Source organism: Amphiprion ocellaris, chromosome 19, assembly GCF_022539595.1.
Source record: "Amphiprion ocellaris isolate individual 3 ecotype Okinawa chromosome 19, ASM2253959v1, whole genome shotgun sequence".
Classification (NCBI taxonomy): Eukaryota; Metazoa; Chordata; class Actinopteri; family Pomacentridae; genus Amphiprion; species Amphiprion ocellaris.
Genome location: NC_072784.1, coordinates 3,185,498 through 3,208,821, shown reverse-complemented (window position 1 = coordinate 3,208,821; position 23,324 = coordinate 3,185,498). Strand labels below are relative to the sequence as shown.

At 38.4% G+C, this 23,324-nt stretch overlaps 2 protein-coding genes across 6 annotated transcripts in view; both read right to left on the bottom strand.

Annotated features, from left to right (window-relative positions):
- The window catches only part of LOC111566418 (thyroid hormone receptor alpha), a 156,692-nt gene extending 143,507 nt beyond the window's left edge, over positions 1-13,185 (bottom strand). For 2 of the 3 annotated variants that reach the window (XM_023266999.3, XM_023267000.3), the window contains exon 1: positions 12,947-13,185. The gene's annotated coding sequence lies outside the window, so the exon portion shown is untranslated. Of the gene's footprint in view, positions 1-12,731; positions 12,751-12,946 lie in introns of those variants that run through there. The other variant, XM_035946691.2, reaches the window with a different exon arrangement.
- A 1,969-nt stretch (positions 13,186-15,154) lies between these two features.
- nsfa (N-ethylmaleimide-sensitive factor a) overlaps positions 15,155-23,324 on the bottom strand; it is a 56,993-nt gene continuing 48,823 nt past the window's right edge. For 2 of the 3 annotated variants that reach the window (XM_035946698.2, XM_035946697.2), the window contains 3 exons: positions 20,469-20,524; positions 19,582-19,639; positions 15,155-16,547 (listed from right to left, as the gene is read on the bottom strand). In XM_035946698.2, the coding sequence (XP_035802591.1) occupies positions 19,609-19,639; positions 20,469-20,524 (87 nt within the window). In that variant the 3' untranslated portion in view covers positions 15,155-16,547; positions 19,582-19,608. The remainder of the gene's footprint in view (positions 16,548-19,581; positions 19,640-20,468; positions 20,525-23,324) is intronic. The other variant, XM_023266992.3, reaches the window with a different exon arrangement.

The window sequence follows — 23,324 nt, the reverse complement described above, 5'->3', positions numbered from 1 at the left end:
ATGAAAAACAATTCCCTGATGTTCTTCACCAAAGCGGAGGTAAACTGTTTTGCATCCGTGCAATGTTGTGGTGAAATACAAACGAAAAACATCGATTGACAAACACTTTTTTACCACGAAATATATTAGAGGAATGGCTGAGAGGAGCGGACCACAAACCAGACAGATCACCGTGATGGAAGCTCTTGCATCCAGATCTGTTGGAGCTCTGAAAGAATGAAGGGAAGTTAGATTAATTAATGGATGTGACAAGCCGTGAGTGTGTCAGGAAATTAACTTTTTAAACCACTGACAGATATGTCCAAATATGATTCATTCAACAGTAAATGATCATTTTGTGCCTTAAATCTACCAACCACTTCACGTTAAACCAGCATCTGGTTGCTGCTAATCTCCCACCGTGGTGTGCCAGCATGTGTGGGTTAAAGAATTAGTTTAGGAATAAATATTATCAATTAAAATGTTGAAAAATGTTCCTAAAGCTGAAAAAATGCAACTGTTTAGCAATTGTCACCGTCTTCTGCCATGTCATCGCTACAAATACAATTAAAACATATATCACAATTTTTTAGAAAAGCTGCCGTGAATCCAGACATTTTAGGATGCAACAATCTCAAAAAACCCTGAGAAATCCTGGAGGGACTGTATATTGTCGAGCAAACATGTCATATATAAAATATAATCAGGAATATAGCTTAAAAATTATCTGATTAGGACAAAAAACATCCATCAGAGGCAGCTCAGTGCAGTTCTTTTGGTTAGTGCTTTCAGGAATGGGGGGGGTCCACGGCCAAAGCTCCCAGCGCTGTGGATCCACGTCTGGAGCATGACCTTTACTGCACAGTGCCTCCCTTATTTCAATCTCCTACCATCTTGATGTCGCTGCACTGCCTCTCTCTCTCTCTTACTCCCATCTCTCTCAGATGTTGAGAACAGCATGATACCAGGAAAATATTCTTTCAGGAGTCGCTGTGTGAGCTTTACTGTACAACACCGCTTTAAACCCCCAGAGGGGAGCAGTAAAGGCCTCAGCCTCGCTGCAGAAGTTCATTCCGAGCAGGGAGTCTGTCCTTTTAACGTAATCCCTGGACCACTTCCTGTTGTGGCCACTCCTGACGCCGGTCTCGGTTCCTTTCTCCGAGAGTACATACGTGTGTGTGTGTGTGTGTGTGTGTGTGTGTGTGTGTGTGTGTGTGTGTGTGTGTGTGTGTGTGTGTGTGTGTTGCATGCTACATCGCAGGAGTCTACTCGCTAACAACATTTGTGCAACTGTGGGAGCGAGAACTCTCCTTGGAGGGAAGAAAGCTCGTTAAAAAGTTTTCCTCTTATCCCACTGAAGCAGTTTTTTTTTGTCTTCCCTCTTGTCCTCTAAAACAATACGAGGCCCTTGAGAGATGCTATAGAGAGGAAGAGAGGGACTGTGCTGCATTTACGGATCTCCAATCTGCCCTGTAGGATCATATAACAGTCTTTTGGGGCAGAATTACAAACCACCATCTGAATCACAAATCTCCCCACAGATCTTGTTGAACTCCTGTGATCACATGAGAAGTTGTGCATATGGTTCCCTACCTACAAAGCCTTTCAAGTCAACTCAAGGCTAAAGTACAAAATGCACAAATCTGGGCTTCTTGTTTTTACTCTGATTTTGTTTGGACCAGAAGTGTTGACTTGTAGCTCTGCAGCTTTGATACCTCTTTAAAGGTGTTGTTCTGCTCACTGCTTTTCTCTTTCCACTATGATGCTTTCTGTTTGCAATACAAATGACACCTCCATGAATTAAATCAACTGTGAATTATTTGAAAAATCATTTAATGGGTTTGCGCATTTTTCTAAGAAAAAAAAAGTCAAAATTCTCTGATTCCAGCTTCTTCAATTTTAATATTTTCTCATCTCTTTGCTCTTCTCTGACAGTAAACTCTCATATCTTTGGGTTGTGGACAAAACAGGACGCTTGAGGATATCATCTCAGACTTTGGGAAACACTGATTTTCTCACATTTTTTTTAGACCAGGCAGCTAAACTACTTAATTGAGGAAATAATCAACAATAGAAATAATCACTAGTTGCAGTCCGGGGACAGTCATCCTAATTGTGTCACAACCAATCACGCTTTTGCTTAGATTATGTGGAGCAGAAAAGTCTGAACAGTGCTATTATTTATTAATAAAAGATTCTATATGGAAGTATTGCATTTAAAAAGTTCAGTCGTAGGTAATGAAGCAATTGTTCTGCATGGATTATTGGAGTAATTCTGATTTCGTTCTCAACCTGATCAGCAGCAAAAATGTTGTGATGACCACAACAGCTGAAAGAATCTTTTCTTGCTACTTTCATTCTTAAAGGCAATCCAGTCCTCTTTGCTTTCTCAAGACCTTAATATCTTTGTCCTTGGCCAGTTTTCAAGATAATAGCATCTATTTAAAGCCTCCTTTATTTCACATTACATGTTTTCCTTCCCACTGTTGCCAAAGAGCTTGCGCAAAGAGAATCCTTGGATTTGTCGGGTTTCTCTCTATAACATAATATTGCAAGGTCTCGACCTTACTATGCGAGCTGCCCTCAGATGACTTAGGTTATGAACTGGAGCGTTCTAGATAAGACTAAATTGACCTGAATTACCGATGTACATCATGTACTATAACAGGAACCCTACATTAACTTAATTACGCGATTAAACCGGCATTTAATCCATCTGCTACTAAAAAGATAATCCAATAAAAAAATAAAAGTTTTTCTGATTCATAATTTATGAACATTTTAGTTCATGCTCCATTTGTTGTGGTAGATGAAATAGGCTGCAACAATGGTGGAGATGAATGAGGAAAGAGAACATAGACTCTTGAGGCTTGTGGTGCTACAAGCTAAATGCTATAGTCAGCATGCTAGTGATGTTTAGCAGATACATAGCTTACCTTACATTTACTATTTTAGATAAGCAGGCTGAGGATTAGCATTTTATCATAAGTCTAGGGATGATGGAAATATCACTAGCTTTTGGCCAGCAAAGATTCATGCAATATCACTTCACTGTCAAATTAGTCTAGATTTTATCATCTCAATAATTGCGTTATTTCTGAGTTGACAAGTGAAGTATTTCCTCTTATGAACTATCAGGAAAAAATACTTTAGAGAGATATTATTGAAGATGTATGCCCAGAAGTGGACACTTACAACCGCAACAAAAATTAATACACTAGGATTTCCAATAAGTGTAACTGCATTAACATAGTTGTAAAAAATACATACGAACACCAGAACTTTCATAGTTTTAGTTCAACGGACTGCGTCTGTATGCATGTCGGCATCATGGCTCCACGTGGAAAAGAATTTCTGGAGGAATTTAAAAACGGATTGTGAGACTTCAAGACAGAAAAGGTTACAGGAAGATCAGTGGTCGACTAAAAATCTGCTGAAAAAGTCACAGCAGAAGTCAAGTATAGAAAGAGCCATAGTGCCACTAATCAGAGCTGCAGGGACGGCAGCACTTCAGAACTGGTACAAAGGTTATCGAGTTTCTGTAACAGACACTGACAGACATTGTGTAACATCAAGTTCTATAGATGACGTCAAAGAAAAAATAAACACGCTTGTACTTTGGCAGACAAGGTGACACTTTTCTAAAGAACATGAAAAGAAGCCGGATGAATACTGGGAGCACATTCTCTGATCAGATGAGTGCAAGATAAAGTCTGGTGTGAACCTGATCAGGACTACCACAGTGAATGCACAGACCTGGTAGTGACTCAGATAAAGTGAGAGTGTGATGATATGGGACTGCATGGGTGTGAAAGGTGTTGGGGAGCTGACAGATACAGACAGAACAATAGATACCTGTGAACATAGCAAAACACTGCTGACAAGATGACTCCCAGTCTGCAGAAGTTTGGCAGAGGAGAAATATTCCAGCACGATAGCGATCCAAAGCACACTGCCAAAATCACACAAGTGTGCTTAAAGAAAAAGAAAGTGAAAACTATGACCCGGTCAAGTATGTCGGATGACTCGAATCCAACAGACACCCTGAGGGTATCTGAAAGATAACGGCAGAGCAACACAACCCCTCCGGCTAAGAGCAGCGGGAAGAAATCGTCTCAGAAAAATGGCAGAACATCTGACCAGAAATATGTGGAACACTGGCATCCTCCATGCAGAGGGGGCCCAAGTCTGTCGTCAAACTTAGACGTCAAGTATTTTAAAAAATTAAATAAAAGTAGTAGCGGGATGTGATTAAAAAAAAATCTAATTAATTAGAGGCTTTGCAACAATCGCATTGTTGTCAAATAGCAATATTTCACACAATAAGCAAGGTTTTTGAATTCAAATCAATTCTAGCTGACGACTGAATCGATAAATAGACATATACTTGAACTTAAACAGTTAAAATGTTTGTTTTATTTATATTTATCTGGGCATTTTTTATCTGTTTGCTACATTCACAGACTACTGCAAACTCAAAGCGCAATTATATGTTCTTTTAAGACTTTTTATAAGCACTTTCAATATCTTGAAAAGTGATCTACTGTGGGCTGGTTACACTGTTGGTATCAGGACTGGTGTAGCTAACGCAGTGGTTCTCAATTTTTTTCTGTTGGGCCCCCCTTTGGAGGACAAAAAACTTTCGTGCCCCCCCAATAACTTTGTGCGTGTATATATATATATATATATATATATATATATATATGTATATATATATATATATATATATATATATATATATATATATATATATATATATATATATATATATATATATATATATATATAAACTGTGAAAACATGAATATACAGGGCTGTGTTATTTTATCTGATTCCATTTTGTTGTTTTTCACAGTAAAGATCAGGGGTGTCAAACTCATTTTAGTCCAGAGACCACATAAACCCAATCTGATCTCCAGTGGGCCCCACCAGTAAAATTACAACATAATAACCTATAAATAACCACAACTTCAACTTTTCCCCTTTGTTTTAGTTCAAAAAAAAGTACATTCTGAAAATGTTCACATTCAATGAACTATCTTTTAACAAAATATTATGAACCTGAAATTTCTTAAGGAAAACAAGTTCAATTTCAACAGTAGCCTATTATGCCTCAGTTCATCATTTACACATGCATTGTAACTGCCAGATAACAGTTTATCTACAAAAACACAAAACATTCAGTCACAGTTATCTGGAACTGAACAATCTAGTATTTTACTTCATGATCAGAACAACTTGTCAAGTTCTAGAAATTATTTTAAATTTACAGTTTTACAGATTTACAGTTAATGTTGTTGTAATTTTTATCATTTGTAAAGTCGTCCCACGGGCCGAAATGGACCGTTTGGTGGGCCGGTTTTGGCCCACAGGCCGTATGTTTGACATTGCTGGTAAAAATAATCGGAGGAGATGAGCCGAGTATGTGACGTGATCAAGTACGCTGGTGTTCCGACTGCACATTAACGATGTGTTCTCCTGTTCTCTGGAGTCTGTACTTCAGAGTCTGAACGGCCAGTGCATATACCATAGATATATACAGAAGATCATTATTATTAATATATATTATTTATATCTATGGCATATACAGTCTATGGGGCCAGCACAATTTCAGTATTTTTGTACGTCGCGAAAAACAGGCCGACGTTAAAACAATAGTTCAGCTAATTAGTTCCGTGTTGAAGGACCCCCCCACCACCACCACCACCACCACTACTAGGGGGGCGCGTCCCACTATCTGAGAAACACTGAGCTAACGTATGGTGCATTGTCTGGTCCGATGCATCTCAAACTTCGTTAAATGTCTAAACTAGCCCTCGTTGAACTAAAACAAGCACAGATTCAGCAGCTTGTTTCTTGTCTCAAACGCTTTCAGACCAGACCGCCATGTTGGTCCGACATTTCCGCACTGACATCACTCAGTGCGTCTTCTTCATGGCTGGCAAACAGACTTTAGGTTCATTACCGCCATCTACTGGGCTGGAGTGTGCATCGGTGATACTGGTGTGCCAGAAATTAAGGAACTGAGGAAGGTGCCATAAAATGCGTTTTTTTTAATGCATTATTTTTTCTGTAATTAAGTAATTGTAATTAACATGTTAAAGTCCCAGCCCCAACTGTGAAAGACGGACTGATTTTAGTTGCATTGAGCTCCAACTGTGGGGCTTGAATGTTTAGTATAGTAAATCTAAAGCATTCAGATCAGAGCAAATGCCCCATTCTTCCACTTAAAAGTAATGCAGTTACTGTAGGGTGCCAATCATTTGACATTTAAGTGATTTTGCACTTGTATACTGTAGTTTAAAGTCAACATGTTGGCCAGATAATCGCACTACAAAAGTTAGTCTCAGACTGACTAACATCTCTACATCAATGCTACCACTGAGTCTAATAACAACCACAATAATGACAAAATATTAAAAAAACAAGGACTTTTTGTAAACTCAGCACTTCCAGTTTCATAGACATCTTTGCCTCTGGGCAGAGTTGGAGGTAAAAATGCTTGGGGCAGGAATACCAACCCACCTCCTGCCTCAAGGAGAAACTGTACCTTTGTACCTTAAACGGAGGAATGTGAGCTAAGCACTTGTTTTTTGATGTACTTCCAAGTTAGATTGTTAAATTATTAGTTTTCTTACCCCGCCTAAACTCTGACATCACTCCTTATGTTGAGTACAGTATCCGACATGCATATATTCACTGAAACAACAACAACAAAGAAGACCTTAACGCTCCCACTCATGCATGATTCCCAACTCAGGTTTTCCTTCAAATCGAACAAGTGACACAATAACTCATAACATTAAAACTCAATTAAAGCACTCTGTCCTGGTTCTAAAGTCACATGTCGGGGGAGTCTTCTGGCCACCCTGATCTAAGACCATCTCTGTGTCATTTCCTGTCAGATGGAGGAAGAATTGTCTGTGGCTCACTGAGAAATGTTTAATTCTCTGTGTGGGAGATGCAAGTCTAGATTTGGTGTTTGACACTAATTGAATAGAAGCTGCATTCAATAAAGATGTTCCTGCCTGAACAGAAAAGAACAGAACATTCCAAAGAAAGTCGTCCCAAGGCCCCGAGGCTGTTCAGTAATACCGTGTGTCTGCATGTGTGTGAGCACACTGAAGAGCTGCACAACCTGTTTTATATTGTAGTCAGGCAGGCATTATGTACAGTATGTTCATCCACCAGGCGATAACTTCTCTCTTTTTCTTTGCAACAGACCCACCAGCCATTACAAAGCTATTAAGTGTTTAGGCTCTGTATTTATTTATATCTTTTCTTTCTTTCTTCCCTTTTCTGTTTTGTCTGACTTACAATTCAAAATGGCAAGAGATTCCATTTACGTTATATATGAAAAGAAATCCAGCAATTCCTTACATTGGACAGGCAAGCACAAGGTCTTTCTTAATGCATATTTCAGGGCCTTTTCAATCCTGAAAGTACAAGCTGAGGACATGTTTTTATTATGTCTGATGCAGTTAGTTGTGGTTTGGTTGTTTTGCAGTACACAAACAAACTCTACATGAAATACTTGCATCTCGGTGTCACCACTTAGCAGAGTTTTTCCAGTATAGAGGAGTATTTGGTGCCCTCCAAAGAGGTTTCAGTGAGTGCCAAAATGCTCTGCTTTAAGGAATATTTCTAAACCACTCTTGTCAATTGGGGTTTTGATAGTGTAACAGTGGAAAGCACACTTTCACTCAGCAACACGTCAACTGGTAAATGATTGGATTTCTGTCAAAGAAGGTAGCAAAGATTTATTGCCTTTACTGTGCTATACATGCCTAATGTGATGCACAGTCATTGGTTTGTAAACCAGTGCGCAGAATGCTATCCAGGTCATCATAAAAAGGAAATTTGTCTTTCTCACTGCTCTTTCAAATGTGTAACTACTGCAGCAGTTTCTTTATCGCCAGGCGGTCTTGCTCGCCTGTCCTTTCATATCCTCTCTCTATCATCTTCTCCTAGGATACCTGGAAAGTGTCTGCATTTTATGACTTTTATAACATTGTCTGACCACATCTCAATTAAACACCTGGCCTCCTCCTCTCCCCATGTGCCTGCTGTAACTTCCTGTGATTGATGCGAATGGCCGATCATCCAGAAAATGTTTTCACAGTTGAAAAGAACCGAACCATGTTTTAATTTGTCTGTACCAAGCTTACATTTGTTTGGTCTAAAACACAGTCTAGGTGAGGTTTTTACACCTGCAGTTTTGGTTTGCATCAAACTAAACCAGACTTGACATTTACGTCCATTCATGATCAGCTTGTTCTGCTTCTTTTATTGTCTTGAAACATCAAAGCAACACCAACAATACCAGCTGACGTAAGAAGATAATTACAACTCTCCCGATTGAAAGCATTTCCTGAAGACTTCTCTCCAATTTTCTCACGTAGACGGCAAAGTTTTGTTTTCTTCATCTGTACACCTGTATTTCAAATGTTCGCTTCAAAATTGCTTGATAATTACATTGAAACACGGCTACTTTTGCAGACCAAGAACAATCCTCGATGGCAACAGCACTCCCCAGATGCAGTGGCCTCCCTCCCCCAGCAGGACAATGTACCAAATACACTGCATCTGTTTAAGAACGGATTGAGGAACACAACAGTCCAGTCTCCAGACTCACAATCAAATCGAGTACCCGTGGATCAAGCTGTTCCAAAGCCCACAGAACCCAAAGAATCTGCTGCCAACATCACAATGCCAAACACCAGAGGAAAATCCCCATTTCCGTACCCTGATGGGTCAGAGCTATGAGAGGAACCTACACAGTATCAGGGCTGTTTCACGGTTTCTGCATGACTTTGAAAAGCAAACACTGAACGTGCACACAGTCACACTACAATAGGTATGCCTTGGTATGCTACACAGAGGAAAGTACTTCCCCTCATCTAGAACACAGGAAAAAACACTTTGGGTTCCTGTGGATGTTTCTTAACAGCTGACAGTGACTTTTTACAACATATAGTATCTGGCTACAGACTGAACTGTCGCAATGTGTCAGTGAGGTATTCCTGAGGTGTTCCATAGCACGGGATTTCTTTAAAAACTAGAAAATCCTTCTTGGGCGGTTAGTATCCATCCATCCATCCATCATCTATACACCGCTTTATCCTCATTAGGGTTGTGGGGGGCTGGAGTCTATCCCAGCTGACTTAGGGTGAAGGCAGGGGACACCTGGACAGGTAACAGTCTATCACAGGGATATACATAGAAACAATCATGCTCACATTCACACCTATGGACAATTTAGAATCATCAATTAACCTCAGCATGTTATTGGACTGTGGAAGGAAGCCGGAGAACCTGGAGAAAACAGCATCCCTCTGATTTGATACACTTACTGTTTATTGTTTTGGAATACTTTCTTTTTAAAATATTTCTATTTCTTTTTATTATTACTTTATTAATATTTACATACTTTTTAAATGTCTCCTATTGTCATCTTTTACTGTTTTGCAAAAATTAAATTCCATATATGTGAAAACCTACTTTGCAATAACATTTTAATTTTATGCTTCTACAGATGAATATATGCACGCTGTGAATATTTTAATTACTTATAATCTCTTAAATTTGCTACACTTACTGTTTATTGTCTTGCACTGCTTTCTTTTAAAAATATTTTTAGAGCATTTTAGTAAGATTTTATATCACTAATGTTTAATTAATATGTAGTTACTTCTTTAAATGTTTTTTTATTGTCAGTGTTTACTGTTTCGCATAAAAACACTACATTGAGTTCCACATATGTGAAAACCTACTTTGCAATAAAACTGTCAGGCAGCAAGTACTTTAATTAAAACTCTTTGTAATGAGGAATTATTTCCTCACTCTTGGGTGGATGATGAAATTTATGACACCTAGATGTTTTCGGACATGCAGAAGGTAAAAAACAACTGGCCTTCATGCAGATGATGTGGCAGATCGGTGCAGCTGAAACAGGATTGAACGGAGCCTGTGGGGTTCACATCGACACTGAATTAAATTAGGGTACAAAGTGAACAGATCACCAGAAGCCCCTCCTCCTGTCTGTCTACATACGTGTGACGTGAGCGGGTCGTGGACGTCGGGGGAGTGGGCAGCGGCAGCCTCCACTCAGCTGCGGTTATGTAACCCATCTGAGACATACATGCACATACATGCACACACACATGCACACACACACACACACACACACACACACACACACACACACACACACACACACACACGCTAGAGCGGCAGGGTAAGTGGGGTGGAGATCCGCTGGTTTTCTTTCCTGTCTCTCCCTTCCTCCTCACCCTCCTCCCCCCCTCCCCTCGCTATACATTAAGCCTCAACCTCAGAAAACCAGGACAGCGGCCTCGCAGCAAAGGAGGGAGGGGGAGGACGTCAAAAGAGGTCACGTCTGGCTGCTGGCAGAGATTACGGCTTTGCATGTATGTATATGTACACACTATTTTTACACGGCCTTTCTTTGCTTTGTGACTCATTCCAGCAGCAGTTTCACCATCTTTTCTTTCTAACAAAGGCTGTGTTCTTTATTAATTTCCTGTGGAGAAACCCTCCCAGCTGGCATGTACCTGCAAAACATATATTAACTGCACTGCTTGCATTATTTATCCTCAGACAATTTATTATAGCCGCTGCTTGGAGTCACTTTCCTCCAAGCAAACACACCTGAAGGAGGAACTCGCAATAAATCCTCACCGAAAAAGCAATAAAAAGCAGCAGCGACCAAATTCATAACTGGGTTAGTGGGGGAAACTCTTGTAAACATCCACGGCATATTGTTCTTTGGTTTTCTATATTCACCCCCACGCCACGCTCTTGGGGTTGTGAGACAGTTTCACAGCATTCCCTTTGAAAATGTCACATGCATGCTTACCGCAATTGAGGATTAAAAATGACAAATGAGTAAAAATGTGTGAAAAATGTCACGCTGCATCCAGCCGAGGGGTATTACATGCAAAATGTGGAGTGACAGTGTGCGTTGCATGATGCACGCTAAAGGGGGAAAAGCACAGAAAAATTAGTCTCTTTAACTAGTTTGTTAAGAAATCAATCAACGGTTTCAGCAAACAAAAAAAAAAAACAAACAAAAAAAAGCAAAACTGTGCAAAACCCTTCTGGATTCAGCTCTTTCTGCATCACTAAATGAAAACAAAACAGAAGGCACAAGATGTGATTAACCCTGGAAGACCCAAAATGAGCTGCAAAAAGTCAATAAATACAGAACTAAATAATAATAATAGTATTAGCAAAGAACAAAAAAAAGTTTTTTAATATATATATATATATATATATATATATATATATATATATATATATATATATAAAAAAATAGAAAATAACTTGAAAAAAAAAACCTGATGTATTTTTGCAAGAGCGGGTAAGCTTCTAAATAGCAATGATAACTGTAATAATAATAATAATAATAATAATAATAATAATAATAATAATAGATAAATCTAAATATAGAAAAAATAGCAAACCAAACTAAAAATAATAAATTAGAATTTTAATTATATATAAATATACACACACACAAACATATATATACATATATATGTATATATATATATATATATATATATATATATATATATATATATATATATATATATATATATATAAAACAATAAATAAATAAAATTAATGTATTTTTGCAACTGCGGGTTTTACAGGGTTAAATTAAGCTTCTAAATAGTAATAACAGTAATAACAATAACTATAATAATAATATATACCTAAATATAGAAAAATAATACAATATAGAAAAAATTAGCAAAAAACAAAATAAAAAATAATATATATAAACCCAAATATAGAAAAATATACAAATAAAATAAAACTAAAAATAATAAATTAGAATATATATATATATATATATATATATATATATATATATATATATATATATATATATATAAAAATAAGAAGAAAACTGATGTATTTTTGCAACAGCGAGTATTACAGGGTTAGTATGTTCTGTGAATATAAGGTGGGGTTGGTTGCAGCCCTATATATTTACATTTACATTCATGCCACCCTGACCTAAAGGTGATTAAATCTATGGCTCTGGTGCCCGAATGAGTCACAAAACCACATCTGACAGGTCCACAAGTGAAGCAAATGATCCAGGAATCCTGAAAGTCCTCCTGCTAATCCTGCCTTTTATTCTCATCATGCACACACACACACACACACACACACACACACACACACACACACACACACACACACACACACACACATACACACACACACACACACAATACACAGCGGACTATTAGTATTATGTGAAACTCAATCCATGATACCAGACTTACATACAACACCACGCCTCACCCTATAGGAGCAGCTATAGGCTGGGAGCCCCATTTCATATTTCATGCCGTCCTGTGACACATGCATGATTCATATCAAGTCTCAACGAACATCTCAGGCATACTTTGGCACACTTTGGAGCTCCAGACTGAGTCTCAGCTGCAAACAGAGCAAGTTTAAGATCTGCACCACTACCCATTTCCTCTTGATGTCACCTCTGCGTGCAGGATGTAGGTTAACAGGTTTCTTATTGCAGCTGAATGTGATGACAGTAGAGGAAGCACATGGCATTCATGTAGGTCACACCGGACCCGGTAGTTTCTCCAAAGGGCGCACCGAGGAGCCGCAGCGCTCATCTCCGCATTCTCCTATAGGTAGAGTACAGTAAGCAGGCCGGCGCAGCGGCGGGTTGACGTGAGGACAGCACTCACCTTGCACCGCCGTCCCCGTCAGGCAGCTCCAGCACCGTATTTCCTTACAAGTGCACTAAATTGTCACCCTCACCGCCACTCTTTCCGTTAAAACACCTCCAGCGGCGACAACATAAACCCCCCCGTTAACGTGTGGGAACGTGCAGGGTTGACACGTGAAGCGCAGAAAAGCTGAGCAAACACGCAGAAATAGGAGGAAAAAAAAGCCGCTTTACCGTCTCGGTCGGCGTCTGCTAAAGCCTCTCCCCGGTGTTAGCTTCCCCCTTTCAGTCCGCTATCAGGTGCGTGGAGACGGGAGAGCCGCTGCCGCCGCCCGGGACTGCCAAAGTCATGGCCACGGTGTGCAGAGGGGAAACTCTACAGCGTTTACTCGCTTTCTAAGCTCGGTCCTCCCCCATGCCTGTACAGTACGGGTGAATGCGGGTCAGGAGGAGCGGGGAGCGGTCTCGAGCAGAGCGGAGCCGCCGGGGATGATTCATCACCAGGCTCCGCAGCGCCCTCTACCGGCCGGAGAGCGGCGCCGCGGCGGAGGGTTACATAATCCCAGGAGCCCGGAGAGTTAACCCTCGTGTCGTCCTGCGGGTCAAACTGACCCGTTTTAAAGTTTGAAAATGTGGGGGAATAATATATATATTCACAGTGAAAACTTCCACGTTTTCAACATTTTTGGGAAATTTCTGAAATTTTTTTGGTGGAAAAAAAGAAATGTTAAAAAATATTTCTATAAAAAAAAATTCAGAAAAAAAATCCAATCACTGGATTTTGGTTGATTTTTTTTGTGAATGATCTTAAAGAAAATATTACAAGTTTTACTGATATATATATATGGAATGACTTTAGATATTTTTAGGATTTTTTGGAAAATTTTCACTCATCTTTTGAAAATATTTACAAGAATTTTGCCAAATTTGGAGGATTTTTTAAAAATAAAACTTTTAACTTTTAAGGAATTATTGGAATTTCCTTCCTGAATGTTTTGCAAATTTTAAGAAATTTGGAGAATTTTTTTGCTGAATTTTTGGGATTTTTTTCAAACAAGGAAACAATATTTTTTGGTGCCTGTAAATGAGGACAACAGGAGGGTTAAGAAAAACTTCACAAGTAAAACTACAGGGAGGAAGCAGTTAATAAAAGCAACAATTATTCCATTAGAATAAAAGCCCCCAAGTCATGCTTAAAGAACATCAAAGAACCCAAAGTTTGCTGGAGCATTAAGGTGTGCTGTTAGAATGGATCTGGTCTTAAACTGAGCATAATTCATTCTTTATGTGGATTGTTTTAGTTTTAGTACAGTGGGTGCAAAAGTACACAGTGTTCTTCTGGGGTGTGCTGCAGCAGAGGTATAAAAATGGGAACAATGAGGAGTGAACGTCTTACTGGGGACGTCTGTGGAACTGCAAACTCCAAATCCCAGCTCTAGTCTACAGGTTTAGGTCTGTGTGGGAGGTTAAAGGTTAAGTGAAGGGGTTTGAGAGTAAATGGACAGATAAACATGCAGTCAAACTAAGTCTGCTTTGACACTTCCTGGTAATGCTTCTGTTTTCGTCTGGTCTTCAGCAGGTGGACTGCAGCTCAGTCGCACTGAGATCATGTGAGGATATTCCACCTCCAAATCCTGAAAATCTCCTTGGCTGCTTTGGTCGTATGTTCAGCGGCCGTCCTGTTAAATGAGTTTAGATGTGTGTGAATGTGCTCCTGTGTCCCTCTGCATCCATCCTGTCACCAGTCAAATCATCATTTAGTTTTGACAGATCAGGTTTTGCTTCCCTCTTTCTGTCATTTTCATTTTTTTTTTTTTACCGCAACTCTCCAGCTTTCTTTTTGTGTGTTTCTGAAGATTTACCGGAGCTCTGCATCTCGATGTTTGACAAAAAACACGTCCATCTCTATCCTGGAGTGCATTCTGGACTCATTCTGGACTCACTCTGTAAACGCTCTTTTCTTCACTCTGCCAATGATTTGTGCATCTCAGTCGAGCAGTTTGTTTGCCATTAATCCTCTTTATTAGGTTCGTCACTTGCATGGTCATCTACACTGCCTGGCCAAAAAAGAAAACTGTTGCCACCTGGATTTAACTAAACTAATAGGTATGAGCCTTCTGCTGGATAATTACTGCAGTGATGAAACAACTTCTTTAACTCTAGCTGATGCAGTGAGGAGCTTCTCATTTCTTCAACAACCATGTAGGAAGACATATCCTGTGGTCATGGAAAGGATGTTGATCTGTCTCAGAAGGGTCAAATTATTGGCCTGTTTGGTTATAGGCAGCCATGTTGATTTTAGGCCTGAAAACAGCAAAAATATCAACTATGATACAAAATTCCTGCAATTAAATATTGACCCAAATGTGTGACTGTGTGAATACTTGTAGTGTGGACTGGATAGTGAATAAATACCAAGAATAAAGACCAGAGAAGCAGCTGTGAGTTCCTTTTTTCCTGTGCATATGTGCTTTTTTTTTATTGCAATAATACATCTGCATGTTGATATATATATTTACACACCCACACACACACTCACACACACATACATACACACATCGTCAATGATCGGAACAAAACAAGAACTTCTGAAGCACTGAACACATGACATGAGAAAAAACTCCACAAAAAATAACCACCTGCTGTCTAAATCTGATTCTCACACACACTCACACACACACACACACACACACACACACACACACACACACACACACACACACACACACTCACACACACACACACACACACACTCGCATGCTCCCATTCGACAACAACATCACGTCCTTCCACCAGAAGAGTCAAACGTTCCGGACACATGCAGCATCTGGTTCCCACACATGCACACGAACCGACACGAGCTGGAGCCCCCCAAAGAAGATCCGCCGAGACACAAGTACTAAAAGTTCTGTAGAGTTGATGTTAAAAGTGCAGAATATATATGTATAATTTTCTTTTTTTATTATGTGTAACACTGATGATGCCATGGCAACACTAGCTAGACCGAACTGTACTGTACGCAACACAGACTGGCCAACAATCCAACATTTACTTCCACTATTACACTAACCCGGTAAAGTCAACATGTCCATAGCCACAGGGAAGAATCATATACTGATATAGTACGAAATAGAATTATTATTCTCATGATATACTGCCTTTGTGTCTATATATACTATTTACAGAACAAAACATACTGTAGATTTAAAGGGATTACATTTACACATGGAACAGCTTCTTCTTCTTTTTTTCTTACAGCCACTACATATTCACTAAAAGCCTCGTATGGATTTAATATTCAAATCGCTTCGGCATTTTTGTCACTTTTTGCATGTGTTTCTGCTGCTTGTGAGGATACACACCGTACTAACACTAACTACCTTTAGCAGGACGAGAGGTATGCAACAAACACAACAAATAGAATAGAGCTAAACACACACATGGCTTCGATTTTTTTTGGTTATTTTTACGCACAATGCACAAAAACAGCACTTTTTACAATCATCTATTGCAGTTTCTTTACAGATAACAGATTTTTAACAGTACGACTTCCTGTGATATGTCGGTAGGTGTAATATGTGGTGATGAGGAGCAGCTGGGAGGTTATTCAGGGATATTGCTGATGGAAACATGCTGAGATCAAGAGGACTTCTTGCTCCTCTCTTGGACCAGGTTTGTACTTCGATAGATAGACAGATGGATGAATAGACAGGAGGAAGATTTCTTCTTCTTCTTCACCTCCTCCACTTCCTCGTTTTGTCTGGAAGGTGGCTTGTAGATGGCGAGATGTTTGCTTCAGTCCTCCAGCTGCTTCTACTCGTAGAAACTGCGATCACTAGAAAAGGGAAGACGCAGAAGGAGAAGGAAAGCAAGATTCAGTTTCCTGCCCGTTGTGACCCCACAACTCACTTCCTGCTCAGGAGTGAACCTGTTTAGCAACAACCAGTATCATAGTGGGAGTCATGTTGAGTAAAGAAACCGGTTTTCAGCAGGATTTAAGAGGTTATAAAACAAGAAAAGGGTCAAATTTGAATGTAGTTGGTGCAGCCAACTACAGAAAACTAAATCTAAAGTCCTGTGCTGTTCAAAGACAGAGATCTGTACTACAAAGCCAGAAAACTTTTGATTTAATTCTGGACTTCAGGGCTATAATGGTGGTTCACTTCTTACTGGGGTACGTTGCCGTGGTAACTTATGCCTAACCTTGAGCAGGTTATACTTGGGAGAACAGATCGACACATACACTACCAGTCAAAGGTTTGGACAGACCTTCTCATTCGATGGATTTTTAAAAATTATTTTCTACATTGTATAATAAAACTGAAGACATCAAAACTATAGAAGAATACATATGCAATTATGTTGTGAACAAAAAAGTGTTAATCTTCAGTATTAATCTACAATGTAGAAATAACACAAATAAATAAAAAGCATTGAATGAGGAGGTGTATCCAAACTTTAGACTGGTAGTGAATCTACGCAACCTACTATCCAACCAGTTCTCTGGGAAAATGCAATCACCAAAGTGATTAAATCCTAAAACAGTGGCTGATTAAAGCACTTGTTGATCTTATAAATTTGCAATCAGCCCACTTACCGGTTTGAAGGAAGTTTTTATATTTGTTCTTTACTTGCTTCCAAGACTGTTTACCATCACCAGGGTTACAACTGAAAGAATAAAGCTAAAGCTGTCTTCGGTGCCATGAGAATACATCTAATATTGTTATTTAATAGAATATACATTGTGATTTTAGTCAGATGTACTCGTGCCTGACATGGGCATGATGAGCCAATTAAAGCAACAACAAAACAGAAAAACAGAAAGAAAAAGAAAAGGCAACAGTTTGCAAATATATATTCTTTCTGCTGCAATTCTCCGTTCTTTGTCTAAAGCTCCTCCCACCAGCTGTGCTTCAAAAAACCAGTCAAGTCACAGAGGATTCAGCCTCCACTCTCCTGAGCAAAGAGCTCCCATCTTCTACTCTCACTGCGGACTTTGTTGCTTTTTCTACTTTCTCACCGGATCTATTTAAACACACCTGTGATTGGCCAAACAAAGTCTTCCATCTCAGGCTAGATTTCCTAAAGCCTGAAAATGGATCCAAGAGAAGGTGCAGAGCTACAGCTTCCTCTTAGACCAGTATGGAATATTTGTCTATGACGCTACAAATATGATTGCTGCCAGCTTATCTTCTTGACTGTGTTTTAAACTATTGAATTCCTCATATGGATTTAGGATTATAGTTTGTTCTTTTTGAGCAATATCCAGATCTGGTCCCAGCTCCGCCTCTATTATCTCAACGCAGTTTTAGCCAGATTCTTTGTGTAACAGATAACAAAATATATCCTGGATAAGTTGCTTCGTAGTACAGACCCCTAGGAGTTATACTAAATTATTAATCTAAACTCTATAGAGTCATTCAGGAATAAATAAACATGAACTATGATATTATTATTCATACAAAATGCTTGCAACAGTGAAATAAAGATGAAGGGGAGGTAAAACATCAGGGCTTGAATGACATCTAAAATGTCATGTTACATAAATAAATTAATATGCAACTGAATAAGATGATAATGGTAACTGTAGGGGTAAACTAATGATATGTAAGATAAACTAGCTGTGCAAAAATTTAGCTGATGAAAGGGATGGAAGGTTGAAGGGCTAACTGAAGACATTTTAAGCCAAACTATACAGATTAACTAACTTCTGCTTTTATGATCAAAAAGCTGAATTTAAGAAAAAAAATGCACTTCATTCTTTAACTGGTTTTGAATTAGAATTTTCTTATTTTTGTGCATGACAAGCACTTCATGTTGATAAGGTTTGTTTTGTAACTGATATTATTTTGCTAATTTGCTAACTTGATAATAACTCTCTTAGCTTTTACCATTTAAATGTTCTTGCCTCATGTGTCCACATCGACTGAAGGAGTGTTAAGCTTCTCACACAAAAACACAATAAAATCTGAAGCTGCTACTGCAATCAAGTCCTACAGAAGCAGGGAAACTAAATATACACTACCGTTCAAAAGCTTGTCCATTTTTTTGTCACTTTGTAACTTTTTTGTTTTGTTTCGTGTCGTTTGTCTCATTTTTTGTTATTTTGTTTCTCATTTTTGTCATTTGGGGGTTTTTGGAATATTTTGTCTTGTTTTTGTTGTTTTTTGTCATTTTTAAAGTAAAATACTGTATTATTCAATTTCAGATAGGTGTGACTAAATGTTTTGTGTCTTTGTAGACACTCTGTGATCTGGAAGTTGTCATGTGGAAATGATAAACTGAGGCATAATGTTGTTGAAGTTGAATTTATTTTTCTTCAGAAATTTCAGGTTGTTCATGTTTTGTAGAAAGATAATTCCTTCAATGTGAACATTTTCAGAATGTACTGTTTTGCACGAAAACAAAGGAAAAAGTTGGAATTGTGGTTATTTATAAGTTATTTTGTTATACTTTTACTGGTCCGGTGCACTGGAGATCTAATTGGGCTGAATGTGGAACCTGACATCCCTGATCTAGACATTGTTAATGTGGTAAATGACTATTCTAGCTTGAAATGTTTAATGGAATATCTCCATAGAGGTACAGAGGAACATTTCCAGCAACCATCACTCCTGTGTTCTAATGCTACATTGTGTTAGCTAATGGTGTTGAAAGGCTCATTGATGACTAGAAAACCCTTGTACAGTTATGTTAGCACATGGATAAAAGTGTGAGTTTTCATGGAAAACATGAAATTGCCAGGGTGACCCCAAACTTTTGAACGGTAGTGTATAAATGCTAAGCTAACAGCTAACTAACTAACAAGCTACAGCTATTGTACTCATGACCCTTAGGTTCTAATGTCGTCACTTTTTCGTTGACCTTACCAGTACACAGCAAGAGCAACCGGCTGCTTAAATTCGGATTTGATCGCCTTCATTCAACCTGGTGATTGCAAAATAAAGCCGATGAGGTTAGCAGTTGTTGAGAAGAATCGCTGATTGTTAACCTTTTTAAATAAGTGTGTGTGTGCAGTGTGGAAATATAAGATCGCAGCACTTCTAAGCTAGGTTTATGTATGAGTAATAGAAGTATGCTGGCACAGAAAAGTCTAAATAAAACAAGGCGGAGAAGCATGAAAGGGAAGGTGATGAGAATAAAACAGGAGGCTTAACCCTCCTGTTGTCCTCATTTACGGGCACCAAAAAATATTGTTTCCTTGTCTGAAAAAAATCCAAAAAATCAGCAAAAAAATTCCACAAATTTCTGAAAATTTGCAAAACGTCAGGAAGAAAATTCCAATAATTCCTTAAAAGATTCCCTTAAAAGTTTTATTTTAAAATTTTCCCCAAATGTGGCAAGAAAATTCTTGTAAATATTTTCAAAAAATGAGTAAAAATCTTTCAAAAAAATCTAAAGTGATTCCTTATATATCAGTAAAACTTTTAATATTTTCTTTAAGAACATTCACAAAAAAAATCAACCAAAATCCAGCAAAATTCGCTGGATTTTGGTTGATTTTTTTTGTCTGTATGTTCTTAAGAAACATTTTTAACATTTCTTTTTTCCACCAAAAAATGTTCAGAGATTTCCCAAAAATGTTGAAAATGTGGACATCAGAAGTTTCACTGTGAAAATATTTTGTCTTTTCCACATTTTCAAAGTTTAAACCGGGTTAATTTTGACCTGCAGGACGACACGAGGGTTAAAACAGATGGAGGCTGTCGACAGGTAATGAGGTCTAATGTGATTGGTGCAGAGTGGTTGTACTCACGCCCCCTCGTCTCTGAGCAGAGACAGGAACTTGGTCACTCTGTAATCCTGGTCCATCTGGAGATGAAATAAAGCAGAGGGAGAGAAGGCTGAATATAAATGACAGGCGAAAGTCAATGCCGTGCCTTCCAGTTATACCAGAACTATCATAGCAACAACAAATGGGGCCATTATGGAGGCCCAGCGTAGGCCTCCCATATGGACCCCATCATGCAGCTGATGCTTCACCCAACCTAAAAGACAAGTTCAATGTATTGGAAGACACTGTCATTTGCTTTCCTTTTGGGAGCTGCTTGATAACACCTTACACGATAAATATTCAGCACAGCAGCCAGTTAGATTAGCTTAGCATAAAGACTGGAAACACAGGACACAAACAGGCCGACTCTGTCCATAACAGGGCTGCAACTAATGATTGTTCTGATTGCATACCTGAAAAATCGATGAATTGTTTGGTGGATAAAATGTCAGAAAATATCCATCAGCATGTCATCCTAAAATGTCTTGGTTTGTCTACACTGTAAAAAATGTTTGTAATTTTAAAACTGTCAAACCATGACGGTAAAAATCTGTAAGTTCTAAAACAGTTTGATGTAGTTTATATAACACTGAATCACTGTATATACATTCATCAGGAGAATTTTTTTTTTCAGATTTCTTTTCTGTTGAAAAAATATTAAATTATAAATTTCCCGACTCCTGCACAGTTTACAATGGCAAAATGCTGAAATACGTACAACAATACTGTAATTTTAGCATTTAATTCTCGAAAAGAATACAGTTTTTCCAAGTTAAATGTACATATTGTTGTACTGGTAACGCAAATGTGCTGCAATATTTAGAACAAGTAACATGCATTACAAGTATCTGTATTTATTACATGTAAAAAATACAGTGTGTCAAACGGATGGACTTTTGTGTTAATAACGGATATATGCTTCAATATTTATGACAGCTTTAACTGCAATTTTTGCTAAAAAATACACATATTTAATGTTAAATACACTGACTGTTGTGCTGGTAATGGAAAAATGCTCTAATATTTGTAACAAGTTACACAAATCTTACTTTATATGGTATTTTCAAGTAAATTTTCACATTTTTAAAGGTGAATTTTTTATTTATTTTTTTTTACAAGATAATATGGAATGAAGCGCATTTTAACCATAAAGACAACAATATCAATACATTTTTTTTTTTTACCGTAAATGTAGAAAATGTTTTACTGTAATTTTTTCGGAGCGTTCTGGCAATCACAGCTGCCAGAATTTTACCGTAAAAACATTTTTTGCTGAATCTTTAATCTAAAAGAAATATTCTAGCCTTTACGCTAAGCTAAGCCCTCCCAAGCATAAAGACAAGAGACAAAGGCTGGCTGAGACCCCCTGCTGGCAGTAAGCCTCACTAATAGTCTGGTTGGTTTAATCCATACAAAAACAGATTATGTGCTAAAGTGTAAACTGGGCAGAGTGGCTTCCAGAAGTTTCAGAATAGCAGGTAAAACAGTAACTTTGCACTGACTAGCCATGCATGGAGGACACATGAGCAAAGTAGAGAAGAAACAGTTTTCTGTACAATATCCTCCATCTAAAAATAAAAAAAACTGTAAGCAGATTTGAACAGTTTCAGTGAGAGAAAGGTTGGTGTTATTGTTTCATCACTTAGAAAAAGGAGGTACAGGAAGTCAAACTGTTACACACCAAACTGAGCCCATCCTGATCTCCACCACTAAACCCTCACACACTTAAGTGACTTATCCTAAGCTGTAGCGCTGTGTGAGTGTGTGAGTTCATGAGGGCTCTTAATAGCGTAACAAGGAGGCACAGGGAGCACTAGTGTGACGGCACATATTGCTGGGAAAGAACATATTGTGACTTTTAAAGAATGAATGAGACCTTGGGTTTCATTCACAGTTTGATGAGCTACTCAACCATCAGTTATGAAAATCATAATTTTATGTGAATCTTATCTGGATGTTTGACTGAAAATAACAACTCTACAAAGGTGCAGTAAATTACGAGAACAGTGTGCAGACAGATGCTGTCACTGCCAGCGGGTTTCTGCTCTACACCATCCATGCTTGGCAAGACAGCCACACTTAAATGTCACCAACCTTTCTATGAACTATGGAGAATTCCCTCAGGAAAGTCTGCAGATATACAGACTCACAAAAGCAGAGAGACCTCAAACACAACAACCATAAACCCTCCTGAACGTAGCAAGTTAAAGGGTCCATTAGTGTGGGGGTTGAAACTGGACTTATAAAGTGAACAAAGCTTTCTTTTTGTGTCTTCCTCTACTAGGAGTAGATCAGGAAAACAATGAAATACAGCACTACTGCCACCAGCTGTTTTGCCACTGATGTTGCAGTTGCACCAAGGCTATAGACTCTGGAGTTTGTTCTTGGAAAAGCTCATATTATTTTTAGCCAGGAATCATCATTTTAGTCTGGACAGAATTAAATAAACCTAACCAGCTTAATGAGCACTAAGCTGAGCTCACCAAGTGCTGACAATAGCTTCATATTTACCAAACAGACACGAGAGTGGTACGATAAAATGTTGTACTATTCCTTTAATTCTCTGGCTCCAAGTGTTGCTTTTCTTCTGTCACATTTTTACTCACTGTGGGCTCATTTCCACTGCAATATAAAGTCCTGCACCTCTATGGAAAGAGCACAACAATGGCTAGAAGGAGACAGAACTCAGAAACGTGTTTTGTGTAGAATGACAGTCACAGCAGAAAAGTTGCACTGTAATAATTTTCTATTTTTACAGTTAATTGCTATGTCATGTAATTGTTGTGTACTCTTAAAGAAAACCTGACTGGGTTTAGGGTTTAGAGGGTAAAGGACTAG